Source organism: Pristis pectinata, chromosome 16, assembly GCF_009764475.1.
Source record: "Pristis pectinata isolate sPriPec2 chromosome 16, sPriPec2.1.pri, whole genome shotgun sequence".
NCBI lineage: Eukaryota > Metazoa > Chordata > Chondrichthyes > Rhinopristiformes > Pristidae > Pristis > Pristis pectinata.
The window spans coordinates 45,744,598-45,767,034 of NC_067420.1; the positions used below are offsets into that span (position 1 = coordinate 45,744,598).

Consider the following 22,437-nt stretch of genomic DNA (forward strand, 5'->3'; position numbering starts at 1 on the left):
GATTTGCCCAACAGCCACCTACACAAAGGGCAAGTTACAATTACTAATGTACCCACCAACCAGTACATTTTTGGGATGTGGCAGGACACCAGAGCACCCAGAGGAAATTCACATGGTTACAGGGAGAATATGCACATAGGTAGCAATGGAGGTCAAAGTCAAAGCAGGTGTACAACCCGCAGCACCACTGTGCCACGCATGGCTGAGAGGACCAGAGACACCAAAAGCTATGGGACCAGACAACATCCCAGATGTAGTGCTTGTTCACTAGAACTTGCTGTGCATGTAGCCAAGTTTTTCCAGTACAGTTACAACACTGGCAGCTATCCAACAATGTGGAAAATGGTCATGTTCATGAAAAGGACAAATCCAGTCTGGCTAATTGTTCCCCAACCTTTCCGTAGTTACCAGTGAAATGATGGAAGCTGCAGTTGACAGTGCTATTAAGCAGCATCTACCAATAACCAACTTGATGCCCAATTTGGGCCAAGAGCTGAATTCTGGAGGTGAGAGTGACTGCCCCTGACATGAAAACAACATTTGACTATGTTTGCTAACAAGGTGTAAAACGGAAGTCAATTTTTTTCTTATATTCATTCAAAGAACACGGGCTTCGCAGGCTGAGCCAGCATTTAATTGCACATCCATAGTTGCTTTTAAGAAGGTGGTGATAAGCTCTGTTCTTGAACTGCTGCAGTCTTTGAGGTGTGGGTGTACCCACAACATTGTCAGGGAGAGAGTTCCAGGATTTTGACCCAGCAATGGTGAAGGAACAGTGAAATATTTCTAAGTCAGGATGGTGTGTGGCTTGAAGGGCAACTTCCACATGGTGGTGTTCCATGCTTTTATTGCCCTTGTCCTTCTAGCTGGTAGAAGTCATGGGTTAGAAGGTGCTAAGGAGTCTTGGTGAGTTGCTGCAGTGCATCCTGTAGATGCACAAATTGCTGCTATTGTGTGTCAGTGGTGGAATGAGTGAATGATTGTGGATGGGGTGCCTATCAAGTTGGTTGCTATGTCCTGTACGATGTCAAGCTTCTTGTACTGTTGTTGAAGCTGCACTCATCCAGGCAAGCCAAGAGTATTCCATCACACTTCTGGTTTCGCTGCATGGTAGGCTAGCCTGGAAGGTTAGATCACATGGGATCCAGGGTAAACTAGTCAACTGGACATAAAATGCTGGGTCCACTGTTGTTTGTCATTTATATTAATGATTTGGATAACAAAGTTGTTAACACTGTTAGTAAGTTTGTGGATGACACTAAAATTGGTGGTGTAGTGGACAGTGAAGAGGATTATTTTAGATTACATCAGGATCTGGATGAAATGGGGAAATGGGCCAAGGAATGGTAGATGGAATTTAACTCGGACAAGTGTGAGGTGTTGCATTTTGGTAAATTAAACCAAGGCAGGACTTGCACAGTGAATGGCAGGGCCCTGGATAGTGTTGTAGAACAGAGAGAAGTAGTGCTACAGGTATACAGTTCCCTGAAAGTGGAGACACAGGTAGACAGGTGGTGACAAAGGTGTTTGGCATGCTTGTCTTCCTTACTCAGGGCATTTAGTACAGGAGTTCAGACATCATGTTGCATCAAATCATTGGTGAGACTACACTTGGAGTATTATGTTCCATTCTGATCACCCAGCTACAGGAAGGATTCATTAAGCTGGAAAGGGTACAGTAAAGATTCACGAGGATGTCAGGATTGGAGGACTTGAGTTATGAGAGGATGGATAGGCTGGGACTTTTCTCCTTGGAGCGTAGGAGGCTGAGGAGTGACCTCATAATGAATGGCCACAGTCCTTTCCCCAGGGTAGTGGAGTCTAAAACCTAGAGGGCATGGATTTAAGGTGAGAGGGGAAAGATTTAAAGGTGACCTGAGGGGCAACTTTTTCACACGGAGTATGGTGAGTATATGGAATGAGCTGCCAGAGGAAGCTATAGAGGTGGGTACAATTACAATCTTTAAAAGACATTTAGACAGGTACATAGGTAGAAAAGGTTTAGAGGATTTGTGCTGGTATGATTCCAACCAATGGAGGGTTTTCTCCCTGATTCCCATTAACTTCAGTTTAGCCAGGGCTCCTTGATGCCATACTTCATCAAATGCTGCCTTGTTGTCAAGCGCAGTTACTCTCACTTCACCTCTGGATTTCAGCTCTTTTGTCCATGTTTGGACCAGGGCTGAAGTGAGGTCAGGAGCTGATTGACTCTGGCAGAACGCAAACTGAGCTTCTGTGAACAGCTTGTTGCTAAGCAAGTGACACTAGATAGCACCACTGATTACTCTTTCCTTCACTGTTGATGATCAAGAGTATACTGATGGAGCAGTAATTGACTGGGTTGGATTTGTCCTGCTTCCTGTGGACAGATATACCTGGGCAATTTTCCACATTAAAACATAGAGAACATAGAACATACAGCACAGTATGGGCCCTTCAGCCCATGATGTTGTCTGCTCTATATAAACCTTATCCCCACTCAATCTATCCTCCTCTCTATTTCACCTCCTATAACCCTCTATTTTTCTTTCATCCATGTGCCTATGTAATAGTCTCTCAAATGACCCTATCTTATTGGCTCCTACCACCATCCCCAGCAGTGCATTCCAGGCACCCACCACTCTCTGTGTAAAAAAAACCTACCTCTGAAATCTCCCCTGAACTTTCTCAATGCACCTTAAACGAGTGACCTCTATTATTGGCCATTGCTACCTTGGGGAAAAGATGCTGGCTGTCCACTTTGTCTATGCCTCTCATAATCTTATATACCTCTATCAAGTCTCCTCTCATCCTCCATTGCTCCAAAGAGAAAAGCACTAACTCACTCAACCTCTCCTCATAAGACATGCTCTCCAATCCAGGTAGTATACTTGTAAATCTCCTCTACACCTTCTCTAAAGCTTCCACGTCCTTCCTATAATGTGGTGACCAGAACTGAACACAATATTCCAAGTGTGGTCTAAGCAGAGTCTTACAGAGCTGCAACCTTACCTCGAGGCTCTTGAACTCAATCCCCTGGCTAATGAAGGCCAGCCCACCAGATGCCTTTTTAACCGCTCTATCCATTTGTGTGGCAACTTTGAGGGATCTATGTACTTTGACCCCAAGATCTCTCTGTTCCTCTACACTGCTAAGAATCCTACCACTAATCATGTACTCTGCCTTCCAGGTCATTCTTCCAAATGGTATCACTCCAAACTTCTCCAGATTGAACTCCATCTGCCACTTCTCTGCTCAGATCTGCATCCTGTCTAAATCCCTTTGCAACCTACGACAACCTTCTTCACTGTCTACTACACCATCAACCTTTGTGTCATCTGCAAACTTACCAACTCATCCTTCCACTTCCTCATCCAAATCATTTATAAAAATCACAAACACCAGGGGTCCCAGAACAGATCCCTGCGGAACACCGCTGGTCACTGACCTCCAGGTCGAATACTCCCCTTCCACAACCACCCTCTGACTTCTGTGGGCAAGCCAATTTTGAATCCACACAGCCAATTTTCCATGGATCCCATACCTCATGACTTTCTGAATGAGCCTACCATGGAGAACCTTGACAAAGGCCTTGCTAATATCCAAATATACCACATCCAATCCACTATCTTCATCAATCTGTCTTGTCACTTCCTCAAAAACTTTATTAGGCCTGTGAGTCATGATCTGCCCCTCACAAAGCCATGTTGACTGTCCCGAATAAGACTATGCTTCTCCAAATGCTCGTTAATCCTGTCCCTAAGAATCCTCTCCAATAGTTTGCCCACCACTGATGTAAGACTCACTGGTCTGTAATTCCCAGGATTGTCCCTTTTACCTTTCTTGAACAATGGAACAACGTTTCCCATCCTCCAATCCTCCAGTACCACTCCTGTGGCCAGGGAGGACTCAAAGATCATCATTAACACTCCAGCAATCTCTTCCCTCGCTTCCCATAGTACCCTGGAGTACATCCTGTCTGTCCCCGGGGACCTATCTATGCTAATTCTTTTTAGTAGCTCCAACACTGCTTCTTTCTTAACCTCGACATGCTCCAAAACACTTGCCTATTCTATGCTAATCTCATGTTCGTCAAAGTCTCTCTCCCTAGTGAACATTAAATCAAAATATTCATTTAGGACTTCCCCTACCTTCTTCGCCTCCAGACCCATTTTCCCTCCGTTATCCCTGAGGGGTCCTACCCTCACCCTAGTCATCCTCTTGTTCCTCACATGTAGAATGTCTTAGGGTTTTCCTTAAACCTACTTGCCAAGGGCTTCTCATGTCCCCTCCTAGCTCTCCTAAGTCCCTTTTTGAGCTCCTCCCTGGCTAACTCTCAAAAGCCCTATCAGATTTTGCTTCCTAAACCTTAAGTAAGCTTCCTTCTTCCTCTTGACTAAACCTTCCACCTCTCTTGTTAATCATGGTTCCTTCACCCTACCATCCTTTCCTTGTCTCAGCATGACAAACCTATCTAGAACCCTGTGTAAGTGGTCCCGAAAAAACCTTCACATTTCTGTGGTGCATTTACCAGAGAACATATGTTCCCAGTTTAGACTCCCAAGATCTTGCCTAATAACCATCGTAATTTGCCCTCCCCCAATTAAATATTTTCCCATAATGTCTGCTCCAATCTTTGTCCATGGCTATGCTTGAGGTCAGGGAGTTGTGGTCACTATCCCCGAAATGCTCGCCCACCGAGAGGTCTTTCACCTAACCAGGTTCATTGTCTAATACCAGGTCCGGCATGCCCCATCTAAACCTTTTGCACTAAGGAGGTGCCAATCAATATTTGGGAAGTTGAAGGCACCCATGACAACAACCCTTTTATTTTTGCACCTTTCCAAAATCTGCCTATTTACCTGCTCCTCAGTGTCCTGATGGCTACTTGGGGGCCTATAGAATACCCCCAGTAGGGTGATCGCTCCCTTCCTGTTTCTGACTTCCACCCACACTGACTCAATAGACAATCCATCCATGATGTCCTCCCTTCCTACGTTGTGATATTATCCCTGATTAGCAATGCCACCCCCCACCCCCTTCCTTATTCCTTTTGAAACATCTAAACCTGGAAACTCAAGCAGCCACTCCTGCCCTTGTGACAGCCAAATCTCTGTAATGGCCACAACATTGTAATTCCATGTACAGATCCATGCTCTAAGTTCATCACCCTTATTCTTAACACTTCTCGCATTAAGGTAAACACATTTCAACCCATCTAACTGATTGCATTTATGCCCCGTCCCCTGCTTATCCTTCCTCACCTTCTCTGTACACACTGAGTCTACTTCTACACCAACTGATCCACCTTTTAACCTAACACTCCGGTTCCCATCCCCTGCCAACCCAGTTTAAACCCTTCCCAACAGCTCTAGCAAACCTGCCCACAAGGACATTGGTCTCTCTCCAGTTCAAGTGTAACCCGCCCCTTTTGTACAGGTCATACTTACCCCAAAAGAGATCCCAATGATCTACAAATCTGAACCCTTGCCTCCTGAACCATATTCTTTCCCTCCCTGGTGCATGGCACAGGCAGCAATCCAGAGATTACTGCCTTTGAGGTCCTGCTTTTTAGGTTCCTTCCTAACTCCCAAAACTTGCTCTTCAGGACCTCATCCCTTATCTTACCCATGTCATTGGTGCCAATGTGCACCACGACTTCTGGCTACTCACCCTCCCCCTTAAGAATGCTGTGCACTTGATCTGAGACGTCCCTGACCCTGGCACCTGGGAGGCAACATACCATACTATCCATTATTGGATAGATGCCAGTGTTGTAGATCTACTGGAACAGCTTGGCCAAGGGCTCAGTAAGTTCTGGAGCACAAGTCTTTAGTACAATTGCTGGAATGTTGTCAGGGCCCATAATATTTGCTGTATCCAACATCTTTAACTGTTTCTTGATATCACTTGGAGTGAATCGAATTGGCTGAAGACTGGTGTCTATCATGCTGAGGACCACTGGAGAAGGCTGAGATGGATCATCCACTTGGCATTTCTGGCTGAAGATTCTTGCAAATCCTTCAGCTTCCCCTTTGCACTGATGCGTTGGGCTTCCCTATTGTTGAGAATGGAGATATCTGTGGAGCATCCTCCAGTGAGTATTTTAATTGTCCACCAGCATTACTGGCTGGATGTGGTTGGACTGCAGAGCTTAGATCTGATCCGTTGGTTGCTTAGTTCAGTCTATTGCACACTAAACAACATAAATAGCATGCAAGTGGTCCTATCTTGTATCTTCACCTGGTTGATTCCTCGTTCTGGGATATGCCTGGTGCTGATCCAGGTATTCCCTCCTGCATGCTTCATAGAACCTGGGTTGATCCTCTGGTTTGATGGTGATGGTACAGAGAAGGGGATATGCTGGACCATGAGGTTGCAGATTGCGGTTGAGTACGATTCTACTGCTGCTGATGGCCCACAGCGCCTCATTGATATCCAGTCCTGAGTTGCTAGATCTGTTCACAGTCTGCCCCATTTAGCATGGTGGTAGTGGTAACGACATGATGAAGTGTATTTTCATAGTGAAGATGGGATTTCGCCTCCCAATGGACCGTGCAGTGGTCACTCCTACCAATACTGTCATGTACAGATGCATCTGCGACAGGTAGATTGGCGAGGACAAGATCAAGTAGGTTTTTCCCTCTTGCTGGTTCCCTCACTACCTGCTGCAGACCCAATCTAGCTGCAATGTCTTTTAGCACTCGGCTAGCTCAGTCAGTAGTGGTGCTATCGGGCCACTCTTGGTGATGGACGTTGAAGTCTCCCACCCAGAGTACATTCTGCAGCTTTGCCACTCTGTGCTTCCTCCAAGTGGTGTTCTACATGAAGTAGTATTGATTCATCTCTGAGAGGGGGCAGTACGTGGTAACCAGCAGAAAGTTTCCTTGCCCAAGTTAGCCTGATGCCATGATATTTCATGGCATCCAGAGTCAATGTTGAGGCCAAATGCAGGCAGATGGAACTAGCTTAGATGGGAATTTTGGTCAACATGGACCAGTTGGGCTGAAGGGCCTGTTTCCATTCTGTATGACTCCATGTCTCACAGGGCAGTTTCCTCTCAAGTGTAGACCATTGTACCACCATCTCTGCTGGGTCTGTCCTGTCGGTGGGACAGGACGTACTCAGGGATGGAGACAGTGGCGTCTGGGACGTTGACTGTAAATATGATAATGTCAGGCTGTTTCTTGACTTGTCTGTGAGACAATTTTGGCACAAGCCCCCAGATGTTGGTAAGGAGAACATTACAGGGTTCCCAGGGTAGTCTTTGCCATTGTTGCTTCCAGTGCCAAGGTCAATTCCAGGTGATCCATCCCTTTTTTATTTCCTTGTGGCTTTCTAGTGGTTTATTACAACTGAATGGATTGCTAGGCCATTAAGAGTCAAACACATTGCTGTGGATCTGGAGTCACATATAGGCCAGTCCAGGTAAATATGGCAGATTTCCTCTCCTATGGGATAATAGTGAACCAGCTGGGCCTTAACAACAATTGACTATGGCTTTCATGGTCTTCATTAGACATTTTAAATTCCAGAATTTGAATCCAAATTTATTGTCATCTGCCATGGTGGGTTTCGAACCCAATCTCCAGGACCTTGCCCTGGACATCTGGATTATCAATCTACTGATAATATCACTGCACCATTGCCTCCCCAAATTCACATCTTGCACAAAGATAGTGTGGTTGTTGGAGGTAAATCAGCTCAGCTCTAGGACATCACTGCATAAGCTTCTCAGGGTAGTGACCTAGGCCCAACCATCCTCCTTCCATTTTGAGATTAGGGCACGGCTGCTGATGATACACAATATTTAATTCCATTTGCAACTCAAGAAATGAAGCGGCCGATGTCTGCATGTGGCAAGGCCAAGACAACATTCAGCCGTGGATGAAAGTGCTGGGGAATTACCACCTTCAAAAAGAGAGAGTCTAACTATCTACCCTTTGTGTTCAATGGCATTTACCATCGCTGAATACCCACTCCATCACTGATGGAGCTGGCTGAGTCTACAACCCTTTGCAGCCTCTTGTAATCCTGTGCATTGGAGCCTCCATACCAGGCTGTGATGCAACCAGTCAGAATGCTCTCCACCGTACATCTACAGAAATCTGTAAGGGTCTTTGGTGATATACCGAATCTCCTTAAACTCCTAACTAAGTAGAGCTGCTGGCGTGCCTTCTTCATGATTGCATCAATGTGTTGGGCCTAGGATAGATCCTCCAAGACGTTAATGCCCAGGAACTTGAAGCTGCTCACCCTTTCCATCGCTGACCCTTCAATGAGAACGGGTGTGTGTTCTCCCGACTTCCCCTTCCTGAAAGTCCACAATCAATTCCTTAGTCTTGCTGATGATGAGTGTGAGGTTGATGGGGAGTTGATGGACATGTAAGAGAGAATAGATTACAGGGAAATAAATGGAAAAATTGGACTGATGGGGTTGCTCTGAGAGCTGGTTTAGACTCAATTGGCCAAATGGCCACCTTCTATGTTGTAAGAAAATATGAATAAATATGAAATATGAACTTCAGAGCCAGACCAAGCAAGAGTGGTGATAGTAAATTCCTCTTTCCACAAAGTGAAGTGAGAATCTGAAAGTCTTTCCCCCCAAAATGCTGATGAGGCTGGGGATCAAGTGAATATTTCAAAACGGGGGTTGATCAAGTTTTATTCGGCGACAATATTTTAAAGAATGTAGAACTATGTGAAAGATGGATTTAAGGTCTCACTAAGTATTGGCATAAAAAATAATTTGTATTGTGGTCCATAACAGGTCTGATGTGATTCTGCAGTTTACTTCCTTGTTTCAGTATTATTCCTTCCTGAAATTGCAGGATCTCAGAGGGCGTGGGGAGGAAGTTGTTTGAGCTAGAAAGGGTCTCTGCTCCAGGATGCAGCACCTTATTGTAAGACAGTCCACACTCCCAGCACACTTAATGGAAAGTATCTAGGAATAGAAACATGTTGACAGTCTATCTTATCTCTGTGCAGGCACTTGGAAAACTTCCATGCTTTAAAGAGCAGCAACAAGCTTCAATGCTATCTAGTACACCCCCAGTCTTAAAACTGTGGCTCCTCACCAATTGTTCTGTCAATCAATGTAATAGTTGGTATCAGACTATACATAATGATAGAGCTCAAATAAACAGGTTTAGGTAATTGTTATAAAAACTGGCAGATAAGTCTTCTTCTAGTCTTTGGAGACATTCATTTCAACTGATTTCATTTATTCTCAAGCTTCCAGAATGGATACTTCACTGTGTCAATTTCCAGGCATTCATCACAAACTTCTAAATACTAATTCTTGTCCACTCTCCACTTGACCACATCTCCTCCAACAACCAACACATCCACCACTCCCTTCCCCCTTCTTCTTTTCCATTCTCTTCCACTCCTCAAATCACATCGCCTCTACTTCATCCTCCCACTAAATCTCCCCTAACTCCACTCCTTCCAGTCTCTAAACCTTCTTTCACCTGGTCACTGCTAAATGCCCTCTACCCAATCCAACATTCAACCCACTCCACCCCATTCCACTACTCATCTTCCACCTCCTCCAACCCAGTATGCCTTCAATCTTCTCATCACCAGAAAGAACTCCAGCTCCTCCATCCCACACCATAGTTTACCCCTCCACCATCTTTCATCTCCATCATTACAGCCCTTCCAATAGTACAGCACTACTTCTGATGCCTTTCTCATAGTGTTGTGCTCTCTTAGCACTGCCTTTTCAACAATTCTGAACTCCCTCAGTACAACCCCTCTTGAAGTACTGATTTTCTGGCACTATGGTGTTTTCCTAGATCTGCTCCTCTAAAAGTGCAGCACTACATTAGTACTGCCCTTCCAATGATGCAGCTTTCTCTCTGTGCTGCCTGTCCAACAGTGCAGTACTCTCTCAGTGCTGTCCTCTGACAGTAAATCACTTCTACAGTACCCCAACAGTGTAGTGACCCCTCTGCACTGGCTCTCTGACACTGTAGTGGTGCTCTCAGTACTGTTTCGCCAATGGCGTAGCACTCCCTCAGGGATGTCCCTTGTTTATTCATTTTTTGGGATGTGGGTGTGATTGGCTTAATTACCTCAGACAAAACAGTGATAAACCACCTTTTTAAAACACTGTTCATACTAATGCAGTTATTCCCAGAATGGCGTTAGGGAGGGAGATCCAGAATTCAAACCCAGTGGCCATGCAGGTACATTTACAAGTCAGGATAGTCTATGATTTGAAATGGTACAGCATGTTCTGGTGTTTCTTGCTGGTAAAAGTCAAAGGTTTGGAAGGTGGTAGATTTTATAGATGGTGGTATTTTATAGATGGTAGTACTTTAACTGCTGTGTACTCATGGTGGATGGAGTACAACTGAGCAAGCTGCTTTATCCCTGGAAGGCGCCAAGCTTTTTAAGTGTTGGAGTAGCATCCTCCCCCACCCCCCCCACCACCCCCCCCACCAAGGGTAGAGGAGTCTGTCATAATCCTGACCTATGCCTTACAGAAGGTGGAAAGGCTTTAGATTGTCAGGATGCCCAGATCAGATCTCATTTGGGAAGTAGCTGAAAATGGCAGATTGCCCTGAAGAACCCCTTCAATTTATTGCAGTGAAGTGGTGACCCAAGTGCTCAGGATATAAAACACTGCTTAGGCCACAGCTGGAATGCATTAAGTGGTATTGGAAGGGGTATTGGTATTGAGACAGAGGATAAGCCATGATCATATTGAATGGTAGACCAAGCTCAAAGGGCTGAATGGCCTTCTCTGCTCTTATTTTCTATATTCCTGTGTACTTATAGCTGGTCTTGCCTGAAGGTTGTTGAATTGTTCAACAAGGAATGATTGGTTTCAGGGGTTCTGGTCACAGCATGTAATATTGTATCATTTCAGATGTGAAAGGAGATTGATAAATACTTGAAGACTAATCTTTGCCGGGTGTTGATGGGTTTCCTGTGGCCAGACCTGAATTCTCACTGTAAGCTCTGAAACAAAGTGCTTTAGCAGGGTCATTGAAATAAGCTTTGGACACAACCTGCAGTGAGGCCAGCAGCAGGAGATTGTATGTCTGTTCCACTCAGCTATTTATAAACACACAAGATTCCTGCAAGGACATTTGTCTCTTTTGTTCTATCAAAGGTCATTGTTTGTTCTGCCAGAGCTGAGATTAACTCACATCAGATCCACAAAAATAACAAACAGAAAATATATTGCTTGTCTGCAACTTGTCCTATGATGTCATTCGAAAGACCTCCAATACCCTGTGGGATCAATGTTATAGAATAGAAACACAACGTTGTTACAGCACAGAAGGAGGCAATCCAGACCATCACGTCTGTGCCGCTTGTAGAGCTGTTCAGTAATTCTCATTTTCCCAGTTTCTTTGCACAGCTCGGCAAAACCCTTACATTCAGTATCTAATACTCTTTGAAAGTAACAACTGAATATGCATTCACTACACTTTCAAACAGTAAATTCTTCCTGTCACAAACCTGACAGGGACAGCTTATGTTAGATTCAGTAGCTTTTGGGAAAAGTCATAGAGTCATGCAGCATGGAGACAGGCCCTTCAGCTACCAGTCCACACTAACCGTCGCGCACCCACTTACACCTATGCTGCACTATTCTCATTTTATTTTCCCCACATTCCCCTTAACTCTCCTAGATTCTTCTGCTCGTCTACACACTAGGGGCAATTTGCAGCAGCCACTTAACTTACCAAAACAAAATAAAAATGGGTTGCATACAGGATACAGCTCCCTCTATACTGTCCCATCACACACTCCCAGCACAGGTTAGATGCAGAATAAATTACCCGCTATACAGGCCCATCAAATACTGCCACAGCAGAAAAAAAGACAGTGAGTTCCAAGCAAAACACACACCTTGTATGCTCATCATCAGCATTCTTCTAATCACTTTATATCTGTGGCCTCTAGTTCTTGAAGCCTTTGCTACTGGGATCAGTTTTCCTCTAATTGCCCTAACCTGTCATGATCTCGTATACCTCTATAAAATCCTTTTTTAATTTTCTGTCCTCCAGGGAAAACAATCCCTGATTTTTAAGTCCAAATCTGCAACTGAGATTCCTCACCCTTGTGATAGTCTAGGAAACATCCTTTTGCATTCCTCTAAGTTATTCAAATGTTTCTTTAAAATCTGGTGACCGGAGTTGGACACAATGCTCCAGTGTTTGCTCCTACTCCATGCCTCTACTTACACAGCTCACTAATGACCTCGAGGCAGACTCAGTCAATAATCTAACAAAAAGAGAACCAGTAGCGTCACAGGTAGACAGGGTTGCAAAGAAGGTTTTTGGCTTATGAATGTCAGGATGCCAAAGTACTGAGTATAGGAGTTGGGATGTTATGGTGAGGTTGTATAAGACATTGGTGAGGCCAAATTTGGAGTATTGTGTGCAGTTCTGTTTACCTAACTATAGGAAGGATATCAGTAAGATTGAAAGCGTGCAGAGAAGATTTACTAGAATGTTGCCGGGTCTTCAGGAGTTGAGTTGCAGGGAAAGATTGAACAGGTTAGGACTTTATTCCATGGAGTGTAGAAGAATGAGGGGAGATTTGATAGAGGTTTATAAAATTATGAGGGGTATAGACAGAGTAAATGCGAGTTGGCTCTTTCCACTTAGATTAGGAGAGATAAGTATGAGAGGACATGGCTTTAGGGTGAAAGGGGAAAGATTTAGGGGAACATTAGGGGGAACTTCACTCAGAGAGTGGTGGGAGTCTGGAACGAGCTGCCATCTGACATGGTAAATGCGGGCTCACTCTTAAGTTTTAAGAATAAATTGGATAGATACATTGATGGGAGAGGTCTGGAGGGTTATGGACTGGGTGCAGGTCAATGGGACTAGCGGAATAGTTTCGGCACAGACTACAAGGGCTGTGCTGCAGTGTTCTATGGTTCTATATCAGAATCTAATAAGGTTTGAAAGGAGTTTAAAACAATTCCTGAGATATCACATTTTAGTGGAGCAAAACTTTGATGGATGAGGCAAAATGCTGAAAACTGGACAAATCAGTTATTAGTGAAAAAAGTCGATGAACAGTAAGAAGAGTTCAAGAAACAATTTACCCCAGCAAAGGTTCAAGGAAGCCCTAAGGGTGCCTATGGCCTACTCTGCTTCTACTTCTTGCATTGGCCTGGCATAATGGTCTGATTATGAAGTAAATCGACATATTAGGTTTGTAGCCCTTGGAACAGTAGTGTTAAAAGATGATTCAATTTTTTAAGATATTGTACTGAATTTATGGGCTGGATTTATATCACTGTGGGAGTTACTTCTGTATACAAAAGGGTGATGAACAAGTGAAACTAACCCCTCACCACACCTTCCCCAACACAGAAAAATATTAAGTTGATGGACTTTTGCTTGGCATGGTCACAAAGAAATTGAAGCCAAGATCGATGGATAGAGTTATGATACAGGATCATCACAATCTCATTAAATTGCAGAACAGTTTGAGAGACTGAATAGCTTGCTCCTGTTCCTATTTTCAAATGACCTGCTTTCCAATGCTCTGCTTAGATTTCATGCCTCATCACAACTTTGGTCCAAACAAGAACCAAAGAGCTGGATTCCAGAACTGAGGTGAGAGTGATTGTCCTTGACATTGGCAGCATTTGACTGAGCATGGAATCAAGGAGCCATAGAAGTAAATGGACAACAGGGTGAAAACTTTTTATTAGTTGGAGATATTCCTTAAGAAATTAAGATGTTTGTGGTTGATTAAATTAGAATTGCTGGAAATACTCAGCAGGTGTGGAGGAAGAACCCTCAAGAAGCTCGACAATATCCAGGACAAAGTAGCCTACTTTACTGGAACTTTATCCATTTCCCCTTAACATTCACTTCCCCTGCTACCAGTGCACTTTGGCAGCATTGTTTATCTTTTGCAACACAGCACCATGGCAACTTGCCAATATTTCTTCAGGGACACCTCCTAAATCTGAAACCTCCATCTCCTAGAAGGTCAAGGGCAGCAGGAGCATGGAACACCACCACCTGTAGGGTCCATTCCAAGGTGCACAACATTTGACTTGGAAAGACATTCCATTGTCATTCCATTATTATTATTGGGTCTAAATCCTGGAATTCTGTACCCAAAAGAAGTATGCAAGAACTTTTATTGGAAGATTTGCTATGGTTCAAAAAGGTGGCTTGCCTCCACCATCTCAAGGGCAATAAGTGCTGGCCTCGCCAGTGATGCCCATCTTCTGACATAACTTAAAAATACTAGATGGAATACATGATACTGATCTGCGAGGCGAACGACAACAGAAAGGGAGGTATACCCGTGGGACCCTTTATCCAATCGTCTTTATCCAATGTCTGCTCTACACATGAAAAGTGCAACCCCACTTTAAGCAGACAGAAAATTAGTCTATGCTCACTCAATATAATATCCTGTTTAAATGAAGCTCTCTTCCATACTGAACTCTGGGGGAATTTTCTCAGTGAGATATGGATCTCTAAGGAAACTCAAACTACCCCAAAATCCCTGGAAAATGCTATCTCTCACTTCTCTACTGAGTCCACACAGACTGGAATATCATCCCCAGGGTGACGTACAATCATGAAAACACACACATTGTCTCAAAATATAAAAGTTGGAGTTCATTGAGATGACTGCCAATGAATAGAATAAGTTTAAATGTAAAACTCAGCCTGCAGTAAATAATATATGGAGATTTCAGTGTGGTAGATTGAAGGGAACAAATAATGCATTGTAAGAATAATGGATGATCCATCATTGTTCAGATAGCTAGCATTCGACAACAAAAATAGAACCTGAGTGGGGATAGTTGAGGGGCATTGCCTTTTCTGTAAGGCTGGGACACTGTCGGATCCAATGGGCTTGTGGGCCAGAGACACAAGGGATTTCTCACATTCTCCTGTCAAACTGACCTTGAGAGGAGAATAAAAGAGGCTGAAATTCCCTTCACCTCAATCAGTGCTGGTTAGTGGAGGTTAGTATGGCATGCTTCCTCACAGCATTCAGTAACAATCTAATTTTTTGTAAAGAAGGATAATGCCTGGGAAAAAAGGATTTGTAAATGCTGCAAAATCTTGGAAGGGAGGCATTATTTTTATTTGCATATTTTGATAAATAGAATAATTGCAGTAATGATTGTGAGTAAAGACATTGCTTTTGATGAGTATGTGTACTGGCAGGAGAGAACAGTTGGTTCGTGTGGCTCATGTACATGGTGACTCAGAATCTTATTTCATTATTGTAAAGCTGGAGTTTGGACAGTGCCTGTGATACTTGTGAGTGTAGAAAGTGACAAACTGCAGAATTTTGAGTTGAGATTCACACCAATGGTAGTCAATGACAAGGCAAAGTGGTTTCCTTTCACAGTCAACTTGTGGCTACCTCTGTTGGAGAATCTCAGTCCTTATCAGTATAATTGATGTCACGTCAATGCATTATGTTTTAAGCTGAATATGTGCTGTGAAAGTCGTTACTGAAGTTTTGATTTAACTGGAATTACTTGAAAGTATTTTTTTGCCCACTGACCCAAGAATTGCAAGTTAAAAATGCAACTGTCCTATTATAAACTGCAATCTTGGTCTAAAAACATTTTCCATTTTAGTTTGTTTTTAAGGGAGTTTTATGTGAGTTTTTTCTGCAAGTTATTTTTTGCATGAGTAGCTTTCCTTTGAAGTGTTGCAAATTTCCCAAAGGTTTTTCAATATTATTCAGAAGTCAAAGTGGGTGGGACAAGAAAGAAACACAGCTAAATCAATGGACAGTGACAGAAGAGACCAAGGCTTTCGACCAGAGCAAAGCTGAGGGTGGGCAGGAGTTCCACAGAACTTGAGTATTGGTGCAAAGTGCCTGGAGGCACACACGATGGAAGGTATAATGAAAGAGAAAGAATATGTGAAGGAAGTTCAAGGACTGGAGACTGAAGGGGATAAATAAAGATGGAAATGTTTGTAGCAGGCAGATGTTGAGGTTTTTAGTAACAGCACCCTCGGTTTTCCAGTATTAGGTGCTTATATATGTTTTGGTTATGAGAACAGTACAATAATGCTTTTTGCTGGTTTTCCTATTTTTTGATTTTTATCTAGTCTTCCATAATTTTCCACCGATCAGGACCAGGATTACGTTGCTTTGAAAAACTTGCCCATTTGTTTTGTATTGAGGTTTAAGCACCGAAAATCTTCAAGAGATATCCATTCGATTTATTGTATTGCATTGGACTTCAAGCTGCTATTAAACATTGAGATTCTACAGAGGTTCATAGTGTGGTGAATTGACTCCTCACTCTGTTAAGCCCTACCTCGCTTGTGGGAGCAAGTCTATTTGGCTTATTGTGTCTGTGCTGATCATGAGAAGTTCTTGAAATTTGCCTTGAGGCAATGCCTGTTTGGTTTTAGCAACAGGTTAGAACCTTGGAGAGTGGACTGAAATGAGATCTTAGAGATCCTGTGACCAGATCCTGCTGTTCCTGGGACTAGATCCAGGGAACAAGTCCTGAGCTTGGATTCTTTTCTCTGTACTCCCAAGCAGCATTTGTCCTTGGGCAGGAATTCTCCCCAGTGAGCTGGAGCTAATGGTCATCTATCCATGTTGAGAGACTCCATTCACGTGGCAGGCCGGGCTCCTGCAGTGGTTCATGCCCAGCTACTGATTTGAATGTCAGATCATAAAGACAGCAAGAATTTGACCAGCACAGTGTTTCAAGATAGATATTGAACTGTAAGTCTGTGTTAATGATGAGCCTGAGAGTGCTGCCTAATCATTATCAGACTGCACTGGAAATAATTGAATGTAAACTTGCACTGGTGGATGCAAAGGCAGATTGTACAATGAGATGTTCCTGAGAGGGGCGAGTAGGCAAGGACTCTGTTCATGCTTTTGAGTGAATGTGGTAATAGTCAATAGGAAATGGAAATTAGAAACACTAAAATGTGGAATCTGAAGTGGCAGCTATCTAATTGGCCACCAGAGATCCAGACCAGCCAGTTAGCACAAAAGCATCATTGCCCTCACTGATTTGTGCTTCTCCCCCCCACAGTTCTGATCACTCTGTGTCTGTATCCAGTCGTTTATAAAGCTGCCTGGTTAACATACAAACGCAGCCATGCAGGATTTGTCAGAATTTGGTGAGGCTGCACCTTTCCTAAGGAAAAGTGATAAGGAACTAATGGTTCTTCAAACCATCGCCTTTGACGGTAAGCTGCCAACTGCATTCACATTGTTTATCCCTCCTCAGTAAAACACAAGCTAAATGATGCAGCCTAAGGAACGTCTCCAATTCTCCATGCAGAGCTGTGCTGTTTATAACCCAATAACCCAGTGAGTCAGCTCTGGGCAGAATACAGTGGAGAGGAGCCAGGTGTAAGTCCTGGCTAAGTGAGCTGGTCTGGTGCTGGGTGAATTTATAACACATCTTGTGGAGGGTTGCAGCAGTTCCTTACTATTTGGAGGCAATTGTGATTCCTCCCCTGACCAGTAGCCAACAGTCTGGCAAAACATGAGAATCCATCCATTTTGTGTATAACTACCTAAGCAGGTCTGAAATGCTCAAGTGCTATACTGACAAGTGAAAAGACAAGTTTCTGCTCCATTCCTGAGCCTTTCCTTACAGAATTACTAAAGTGTAGAAACATTGAGCACACAAGCACACCATTCACCTATTGCCTCTGTGCCCAGTGGGTCCTCCAATGAATCCCACCCCCACAATTTTATTTCCCATTCAGTATTTGTCCAGTTCTCTTTTGAGAGTTCCTTTCTAAATTTGTTTCCACAGCCTCCTCAGGCAGTGCCTTCCAGGTGATAGCAACTCTGTGAAATATTTTACTAAATTTCCTTTGCACACTCACCATGGTCTTGACATCCTTTCCAGAGCATGTTGCCCTGAAATGGGCAAAGTAGTGCAATTGGCACCAAACCTGTGAATTGCAAAGGTTCTAGCAATGTCCTTGCCTTTGTTCTCTATGTCTCTGCTTACTAAACTAAGGATGTTGTGCTTTGCAAACAAGTTCTCAACATGCCTGGTTAAGAATTTGTGTGCACACACAGCCAGGCCCCTCTGGTCCTTGCTGCAATTTAAGCAGAAATCTTATTGGTTTTCAGGACATGAGATAATATACGAATTCAACTTTTACTCTTGGCATTCTTGGTCTTTAGGCAAGAAAAGGTGCTGGATTCCTGATGAAAAGGAGGCTTATATTGAGGCTGAGATAATTGAAAGAAATGGCCCCAAGGTCACTGTGGAAAACAAGAATGGCAAAGTAAGTGAGATTGATTCGTAAAACGTTACTCCTTGCCTGGGGACATATGACAAACTATTACCTCAGATGCACCCTATTGTCCAGAGTCTGTGCCACTGTTCAGGAATTATCCTACTGTCCCAGGTCTGTTCTACTGTCCAACTTCTTGTTCAAGGATTATCCTACATTCCTGAGTCCAGCCTACAGTCTTGGGTCTATCCTGCAGTCCAGGGCCCATTCTACATTCTTGTGTCCACCCTACAGTCCTGTGTCCTTCCTACAGTCCCGGGTCTATAGTGCTTTTCTTTTCTATGTCTGACCCTTTTTTTATTTTTTTTCCAAAAATAAATTTATTACTAGTACTACAATACTACAACACTATGACAAAACACTATAAGCTACAACAATAGTCAACATAGACTAAATTAAAATATTTCCATCCTCATCTAGGATGCAGTTAGTCCCCTGCAGTGCCCAATGGTCCAGCAACACCTCCATGTTGCCCGTGGACACCGCATGCTCTTTTTCCAAGGAAACCTGGGCACGGACTACCCTAAGTCCTGGGTTCATTTTACAGTGCTGGGTCCACCCTACAGTTCTGGGTCCGTCCTGCAATCCTTTTTTTTCTACAAAAAAATAAGTTTATTTCAAGTTCTACAATACAACAAAACACTATTAACTACAACAATAACAAACACCAACTAAATTTGAATAGTTCCATCCTCATCTAGGATGCAATTTATCCCCTGCGGTGCTCAATGGTCCTGGAACACCTCCATGGTGCCCGTGGACATTCTGCAATCCTGGGTCCACACAGAAGTCCTTTATGTTTCAAAAACAAGTTTATTACAAGTACTACAATACTACAACACTATGACAAAACACTATAAACTACAACAATAATTATAACAACAACTAAATTAAGACATTCCCATGAAAAACACTATAATGCTGGAGGAACTCAACAAGCCAGGCAGCAGGATGGACCCAGGAATGTAGGATAGACCCAGGACTGTGGGGTGGACCCAGATTTGCAGAATGCCCACGGGCGAGCACAATGGAGGTGTTCTGGGACCATTGGGCACCGCACAGGATAAATTGCGTCCTAGATGAGGTTGGGAATATTTTCATTTAGTTGGTGTTCAGTATAGTTGTAGTTAATAGTGTGGTGTTGTAGTATTGTAATATAGGAGAGAAAAGCAGAGCAGTGATGGCTGGACAGAAGAGGGTGATAGGTGGTGATAGGTAGATGCAGGTAAGTGACAGTGATGGGCAGGTGCGGGGGAGGAGGGGAGAGCAGATCCACCGGAGGATGGGTCAAAGGTAAGGAGAGAAAGGAAAAAAAAGGTAGAAAAGAGAGATAGGCTAGGAAAGGGAGGGGGTTGTGGGGAAGGGGGTGGGAATTACTTAAAGTGGGAGAATTCAATGTTCATGCCATGAGGCTGCAAGGTTCCAAGATAGAAAATGAGGTGCTGTTCCTCCAGTTTGCACTTGGAACTCTCCTGGCAGTGGAGGAGGCCGAGGCCTGACATATCAGTGATAGTGTGGGAGGGGAGTTGAAGTGACCGGCAACGGGAACACTCTGATGCTGGAGGAACTCAGCAGGCCAGGCAGCATCTGTGGAGAAAAGCAGGCGGTCAACATTTCGGGTCAGAACCCTTCTTCAGGACTGAAGATAGGAAAAGGGGAAGCCCGATATATAGGAGGGAAAAGCAGAGCAGTGATAGGTGGACAAAAGAGGGGAGGCGGGGTGGGCACAAGGTGGTGATAGGTAGATGCCCCGTTGTCAGGCACTTCAACTCCCCCTCCCACACTATCACTGATATGTCAGTCCATGGCTGCCTCCACTGCCAGGAGAATTTCAAGTGCAAACTGGAGGAATAGCATCTCATTTTTCATCTTGGAACCTTGTAGCTCAGTGGCATGAACATTGAATTCTCCAACTTTAAGTAATCCCCCCCCCCTTCCCCCCAACGCCCCCTCTACCATGCTTCTTCTCTTCTTCCATTTCCTAGCCTATCTCTTTTTTCTACCTTTTTTCCCTTTCCTTACCTTTGACCCATCCCCTGGTGGATCTGCTCTCCCCTCCTCCCCCCCACACCTGCCCATCACTATCTCTTACTTGCATCTACCTATCACCACCATGTACCCACCCCACATCCCCTCTTTTGTCCATCTATCACTGCTCTGCTTTTACCCCCCTACATATTGAGCTTCCCCTTTTCCTATCTTCAGTCCTGAAGAAGAATCCTGACCTGAAATATTGACCGCCTGCTTACCTCCATGGATGCTGCCAAGCCTGCTGAGTTCCTCCAGCATCATAGTGTTTTTCTTCTAGATTCCAGCATCTGCAGTCCTTTGTTTCTCTAAAATATTCCCATCCTCATCTAGGATGCAATTTATCCCCTGCAGTGCCCAACGGTCCCGGAACACCTACATGGTGCCCGCGGACATTCTGCAATCCTTTTCTTTCCAAAAAGTTTATTATGAGTATTACAATACTACAACACCATGACAAAACACTATTAACTACAACAATAACAAACACCACTAAATTAAAAGATTGCCATCCTCATCGTGGATGCAATTTATCCCCTGCAGTGCCCAATGGTCCCAGAACACCTCCATGGTGCCTGTGGATATTCTGCAATTCTGGATCTACTCAACAGTGCTGGGTCTACCTGCAGCCTTGAGTTCATCCTACTGTTCAGGGATTTTCTTACAGTCTCAGGCCTGTTCCATTGTTCCAGGATTATCCTACAGTGTAGGCTGATCTATAGTCTTTAATACTGAATCCTTCCACACATACACAGATCATTGAACTATCAGATAACTGAACTCATTCATATTTGCACTGATCAATAAGCCCACTCACCACCAAATTCCCTCAACATTGACCCCAACCAGTAGTTGCCTGACAATGGAATCCCTCCAAACACCACCACTACATTAAATTTACTCATAGAACAGAGCAGTACAGTACAGGAGTTGGCCCTTCAGACCACCATATCTGTGGTGACCATGATGCCAATCTAAACCAGTCCCATTTGCCTGAACATGTTCTGAATCTCTCATATAACCCTCAAACAATGAACCCTGCCCAGACAACTACTGATCAATGAACTAATCCACACCTCTCCTGATTATCAACCTACTATTGGAGGAATTAATGGAACTGAAAAATGGTAGATCTCCCTATCTGATAACTTATGATTTAAGATTTTGAAAGAGCCAACAGCTGAAAGCCCAGTCAACTACGGGAGAAAGGAAGTGGCTGTCACAAAAAATGTAAGCTATTTCAGAATGACTGTTGAGGAAAGTTTCATCATCAGATCAGATACGACAGAGCCAGAGAAACTGGGAGAATAGAATGGAGTCCTGAGGAGGAGGAGGGTGGGAGGAGATGGAGAGAGAAATGTTAACAAAAGAAAGGGAAGAATCAGGGATGGTTCGTGTGAAAGTGAGAGCAAGATAGAAATTTACTGACAGAATATTATAGCACAGGAGGACATCAGTGCGTCAGGTCCATGCAGGTCTCCACCAGAATAACTCACTAGTTCCATCCACTGGCCTTTCTCTGCATAGCCTTGCAAATATTTCCTCATTATATTTTTATCCAGTTCCCTCTTAAAGGTCACAATGGAAACTGCCTTCACATATCTATGAGCAGTGCATTCCAGATTCCAACCACATACTGTGTATCAAACGTTTCCTAATGTCAATCTTAATTCTCTTCTCCATTATTTTGTACCTGTGACACTTTGTCCTCCACCCCTCCACCAAAGGGTACTGCCTCCCACTACCCACTCTACCCAGCTTCTCATCATTTTCTGTACTTTATCAAATATCTCCTTAATCTTTCTAAAAATAAATCACAGCCTCACTAATCTGTCCACGTACCTGCAGTTTCTCAACCCAGGAACCCTTCTTGTAATTTTTTTCTGGAACCCCTCCAATGCTCTGACATCCTTCCTTTAATAAGGTGACCAGAACTGACCATAATACTCCAGTTGAGGCCTAGCCAATGATTTATAAAGATTCAGCATTACTTCCCTGCTTTTATTCTCTATGCCTCTATTGATAATGCCCCAAATTGTGCTTATCTTATTGACTGCTTTCTCAACCTGCTCTGTCATTTTAATGATTTGTGCATCCTTGTCTGCTCTTGTGACCATTTCAGAACGGTAGTTTCTATTCTATTTGTATCTCCTCATTCTTCTTACTAAAA

General features: G+C 43.7%; 1 protein-coding gene across 1 annotated transcript in view; it reads left to right on the top strand.

The window, feature by feature from the left end:
* Positions 1–17,077: 17,077 nt before the first annotated feature.
* LOC127578827 (myosin-7-like) overlaps positions 17,078–22,437 on the top strand; it is a 118,153-nt gene continuing 112,793 nt past the window's right edge. The window contains exons 1-2 of the mRNA XM_052031317.1: positions 17,078–17,168; positions 18,127–18,230. Coding sequence (XP_051887277.1) covers positions 17,078–17,168; positions 18,127–18,230 — 195 coding nt within the window. The remainder of the gene's footprint in view (positions 17,169–18,126; positions 18,231–22,437) is intronic.